Source organism: Urocampus carinirostris, chromosome 9, assembly GCF_059441175.1.
Source record: "Urocampus carinirostris isolate Australia breed hairy pipefish chromosome 9, RoL_Ucar_1.0, whole genome shotgun sequence".
Taxonomy (NCBI): Eukaryota; Metazoa; Chordata; class Actinopteri; order Syngnathiformes; family Syngnathidae; genus Urocampus; species Urocampus carinirostris.
In genome coordinates, this window is record NC_142357.1 from 17773227 (window position 1) to 17779059 (window position 5833).

Consider the following 5833-nt stretch of genomic DNA (forward strand, 5'->3'; position numbering starts at 1 on the left):
GTTGGCAAGCTGTTTTGGATTTATTTTCATTTTGTTTCTGTCGCATTTTATGTTAGTTTTGCAGGAGATCAAAGAGATCAAAGCCAGAAGAGAAAGCTTACCAAGTGTTGTGAGTCATAATTTTATTCATATTTAGTTTATTTTGTCTTTTATTAGAAACTTTGGTATTGGAGTAATCCAAAAGTAATTGAAAGTAATCAAGTTAAAGTAACCCTACCCAACCCTGAGCACTATACCAGTATACCCGAGTAGCTCATTGGAGGTCAAACACAAAACAAATACCCTTAACAATTTACAAGGCTGTAAAACTGTTTGAATTTAATATTAGATGAGCACATTTTATGTATCACCCCCTTTTTTATTTTGATATTCAAATACTTATGTATGTTTTTTTTGTTTGTTTTTTTTTACATTTTTTTTAACATTTTCGTTGCAGATCTGTGACTTGAGGACACATCCCTCACCAACTATACAGTTTTAAGTCCTGGTTTTAGGACAACTTTTTGTATGACAACACAAATTGTTGAGGCTGATTATAGCAGTTGTTTTTCAAGTCCAGATTTCATGCATTCACACTTTCTTGCACATTGTCTCCAAAGTAATGTTGCTCTTTTGGAACAATCAACGGGGGTCTTATATTATGCATAAAAATTGCATTCTACTGTCTAAAATTCAGCTTTTTATCCATGCATGCCTGGCATTATATAACCTTGTGGCACACAGCCCTGTTATCTAGCATATTTCACTGAATAAATGTTCGCATTAATTGAAACCCATTAATAATTATGAATAATTAATAATTTTAAAGTTATTGTCCTTGCAAATATTTGAGAGATTTAAGTTAGTTGACGTAGATTCGTGGTCCCCTCCCACGAGATTATTTTCAAGCAAAGCAATCATGATCCTTTCTATCCCGAGATGGCCCAATTGATAATGGGCAATCCTCCACTGTACCCTCCCCCTCTAATCAGCAAGTGTGAACGTTTTGGGGGTTTCAGTTCGTTTTGGGGAGCGGACACATACTAATGTCCTCAGCGTCATTTTCATAACCATTAACACACACTGGAATTCTTTGGGGAGGTTGTTTGGGGGTGGCGGTTGGAGGGTGTGGTGGATGTAGGACTAAATGGCCGCTCCCCTCCACAAGAGGTCGTTGATGTATTAAGTTTTGGTATAACTTTTCTGTCTCATAAAGGACAGGGTCTGAAAACAAATTTAGTTCCCAATCTCAGAACGAAATCACATTGTACAGTGAATTGTTTTTGAAAATCTGTCATTTCCAACACTCCGTGAAGGAAGCAATTGATTCATCTAGGGCAGAGTCCCCACCTTTTTGAGACTGAGAGCTACTTTTTGCTGCAGATGGTCTCCAATTTTGATATGCATTTCTCAAACGACAGCATCAAGTTATTACTATGTCTCTACTATCTTATTAACAGGCTTTAATTATTACAAATTGAATTAAAATAGGCTCAGTCAACCACTAACACATACCAGTTAGAAATCGCATTTCCTAAAACTCACACTCTCTCTCTCTCTCTCTCTCTCTCTCTCTCTCTCTCTCTCTCTCTCTCTCTCTCTCTCTCTCTCTCTCTCTCTCTCTCTCTCTCTCTCTCTCTGACTCTCTCTCTCTCTCTCTCTCTCTTTCTCTCTTTGCTGCAGAATGGCATTGCACAAAACTGTGAAAATATATACATGGGGACTTATTTTGTTGCTGCTAAATGTTATGGTACTTATTAGCATTATTATGATGCAAAATTATTCACTATTATTTTTCATTGCACTATTATTGTACCCTAGGCCAGTCTCTAAGCACTACGTTATAAATATGCTTTGACTATTTATCCCGACAGTCTTTTGTCTTTTTTCCTCATTAAAATCGTTGTTTATGCTAACCCAGATGGAGTGCTATGTTCAATCACGTTGCAAACAAATTTTGTTTACGTTGTATATTAATGACCGTAAAGACAATTTAATTCAATTAATTCCGATATGACTGAGACATGATCCAAAAAGAGGAGCTGGTGGTAAAGCGAGGGGAGTGAAAGGGTGATAAAAAATCATACATATATCCATTAATGAAAATGTTTTAGTCTACTTTTGATTGTAATTACGCTGAAAAAATGCTTGATGAAAAATATAATTCTTTATTTATTATTTATTTTCACATCAAGTATTTGTAATTATTTCATTTTTTTCTTGACTGATGATATGATGTGATTCATATTACATGTAATACCTTTTTATAATAATCTGGTTACATGATTTCATTATTTTGAAACGTGTTTGGATTGTCTAGGGGACGGGACCAAGATAAACTCCAGCTTTTTCAACGTCAGCCCGTCTTTTCTGTTTTGTCAATTGTTGATCAAAGTTGTTGGTTTTGAATCCATTGTAACAGTCTATTTTATTTACAGAAAAACATCAACCAGTCAATCACTTACTATTATTTAAATATGAAGGAAAATCGTAGTTCAAGTTACAGTGCCCTGTGGCAAACAACATCCACAAAAGATGCCTACTGTAATGTGTGGAAACTGACTGTTCTTTTTCTGTAAATAAATGCATATACGTTTGTTTGGCAATTTGGGAGAAAACAGCAATATGCCAGTTTTGTGTTTTGCAAACTGTTCTCAACTTTGCGTAGTTGTCAACTCTTTTTGGCGTTGGAGCTTGGAAGCCGAAACCCAAGCAGGCTCGCACAGGCGAGCTTTTTGATTGGCTGTGGCGACACCGAGGGAGGCGCGCTGCGATTGGCTGCCCTCAGCTCCATCACATGGTCCTGGCCTGGCCTGATAACACGCTGGGCTCGGCCGACAACTTTGCACACTTGAGCAACGAGTTGAGAAACACCTGACTTGCACCGGAGACTAAAAAACTCTTTTATTTTTCTGTACTTTGGGCGCACTTTGCCCAACTTTTCTTGCTGCTCTCGTTGCTTTTACTTGCGCCGGGTCAACCATGTACAGCATGATGGAGACGGAGCTCAAATCCCCGCTGCCCCCTCCGCCGAACCCGGGGTCTAAGGGCGGCGGCGTCGGCGGCGGCGGTGCGACCGATCAAGAGCGCGTCAAGCGTCCCATGAACGCCTTCATGGTGTGGTCACGGGGCCAGCGGCGCAAAATGGCCCAGGAGAACCCCAAAATGCATAACTCTGAAATCAGCAAGCGCTTGGGCGCCGACTGGAAGCTGCTGACAGACGCCGAAAAGCGGCCATTCATTGACGAGGCCAAACGCCTGCGCGCCATGCACATGAAGGAGCACCCGGACTACAAGTACCGGCCTCGGCGGAAGACCAAAACCCTGTTGAAGAAAGACAAGTATTCACTTTCTGGTGGGCTCCTAGCGCCGTCATCTGTGGCAGGGGGCAACCCGGTGCAAGCGGGTCAGCGCATGGACAGTTACGCGCACATGAACGGTTGGAGCAACGGTGCTTATTCCTTGATGCAGGAGCAGCTCGCTTACCCGCAGCACCACGGTATGAGTGCGCCGCAAATCCAGCAGATGCACCGCTACGAGATGGCCTCCTTGCAGTATCCCATGATGAGCTCCGCGCAAAGTTACATGAGTGCGGCCTCCACCTACAGCAGCATGTCGCCGGCGGCGTACGGCGCTCCACAGGTGGGCCCCGCCGCGGCAGCTGCAGCCGCTGCTGCAGCCGCCGCAGCTGCCGCTACCGGTGGCGCTGCAGGCAACCCAAACCCGCCCATGGTGGGCTTGGGCTCCATGTGCAAGAGCGAGCCCAGTTCTCCACCGCCCGCTATCACTTCGCATTCCCAGCGGGCCTGCCTCGGCGATTTGAGGGACATGATCAGCATGTACCTGCCGCCTGGCGGGGACGGATCCGATCATTCGGCCCTGCAGAGCAGCCGTTTGCATGGCGTGCACCCCCATTACCAGAGCGCTGCAACTGGTGTCAACGGGACTCTGCCGCTCACGCACATCTGATGGAAAGACTTTGGACAATTACACACAATAAAGTACTTGGATACTTGAACTTTGATCGCTCTAAAGTCCTGCTATCCAACTCGAGGCGCGGGGCCGTGTCCGGCTCGGGGAAAAGTCGGCTTGGATTTTGTCTCCTGCGCTCAAATTGCATTTGGCTTCAATTGCAAGGGTCCGTTTCTTCCAAGCAATATACCCACAGTGAAAAAACAACCACACTTGATGTGTTGCATCGCTCTTTTTTTACGTGACTTCTCATTTCAAATTCAATTGTAAAGAAAAAAAAACTGATAAAACATTGAAGTAGCTCGCCAAAATGAAACCAATTAAAACACTCCTGTGATATTTATTGTCAACTGAGAGCGTCAAATCTAGAAGTGGAAAAGGAGAAAGGCCATTTCGACACTCCCGCTGAGTTAAAGCAATCAAAGCCACAGAGAAGAATCTGATTTCTGTACAGTATAATAACCATTGTTAATTTAACACCCTGTCGATAAGGAACAAACGTTCATTTGAGTAGTGCTAAAGACCTAATCTTTAAGTGTTAGATTGACACTATTACTGAGTAAACTAAAATAGAAAGTGTTATATTTATAACTAAAGAAAATACACTTCCTCATTACACATATGGTCCTTATTTACAGAGTGTTAAATTAACACTGGTATTTTTTCTGTATATTTGTTAAATAAATGCCACATTTTCATCTGTGCATGAAAAAGGCAAGTGGCCTCGTCAAGGGGCCGGATTATTTCACATACGCAAAAATGTTTACACTTCGTTTGTAGAATGTCAGCTTTCCAAACCTGTAGAGCTTTTTTTCACTTGTTTTTCTCTTTCCCATACTTTTTGTTTAGTTGGAATGAAACTTTTAAGACTGTGCTGGGCGCAAGCGCACGTTTTATTTATAGCCCCATACTCCTTTTTTCTTAGCTTTTTTGTCAAGAGGGAAACACATCGACATCCGTTTTTGTACATTTCTATGATGTTTGTCTTTTATTGTTTTTGGCATTGTCAAATTCACTCATTCTCATGAGTGAAAACTTTTTTTTTTTATTTAAACTGATGTTTCTACATATTTTAAGACCACCTTCTATTCTTGAAAGCTGAATAAATTTGTACAAAATACATATTGGAGGCTCTTGTTTTTATCTTGCATATAATGAATTTTACTGTCTGGGTTTCTGATTTTGAATCATTCTTAATTTAATTTCTTATGAACAATTTGAGAATTAATCAATAATTACTATTGAATTTGAACATTCCCTGCAAGTTATCAGCACATTTTGAAATTCTGCTTACTTTGACATTCAGTAGTTGTCGTTTGTTTATTGTGAGTACAGCTATTTAGCTAGGACTACACCAGATCATCTACGGTACATAAATAGACAAGCGTTCAAAGTTTGGGGTCATCCAGAAAATGTTGTTTTCCATTTAAACTAACTTTTTTAAATTAATCAGATGAGTTGCAAAATAAATTGAAATTTTAATTGAGAAGGCTAGGAATAATGATTTTTATTTGAAAAAAATGACTGTCTGTTTTTCACATTGCTTCTGTCCAAGCATGGAAATTTCTAAGCGGACCCAAACTGTTGAACAGTAGTATATATCTTTACAAATTACTCTCCAACAATGTATTTTTCTCAAAATTGTTGTCAATGCACTACAGGACTCTTATTTTTGTTATGTATCTCATTTTTTATTAAAAAAATCACTCCTTAATCGTCTACATGCAAAGAGATTTGTGAATTCTTCCAATCTTGAAGTAAAAATGTGCGGTACCGCTTCATTGCTAAATGCAACGATGCTGGAAGACGGTTGGACGGCCACCAAAGGAGTTTTGGGGGGCGCGAGCGGCGGCATCTCCGCCAGCCTGCCCACACTGCCCTT

General features: G+C 40.9%; 1 protein-coding gene across 1 annotated transcript; it reads left to right on the forward strand.

The window, feature by feature from the left end:
- The first annotated feature begins 2808 nt into the window (after nt 1-2808).
- On the forward strand, nt 2809-5073 carry sox3 (SRY-box transcription factor 3). The gene has a single exon (XM_088344743.1). The coding sequence runs from the start codon at nt 2962-2964 to the stop codon at nt 3946-3948; it is 987 nt and encodes a 328-aa protein (XP_088200869.1). The 5' UTR covers nt 2809-2961; the 3' UTR covers nt 3949-5073.
- The last annotated feature ends 760 nt before the right edge of the window (nt 5074-5833 follow it).

Coding starts and splice junctions, on each gene's coding strand:
- sox3 (XM_088344743.1), top strand. CDS start 2,962: ATGTACAGCATGATGGAGACGGAGCTCAAATCCCCGCTGCCCCCTCCG.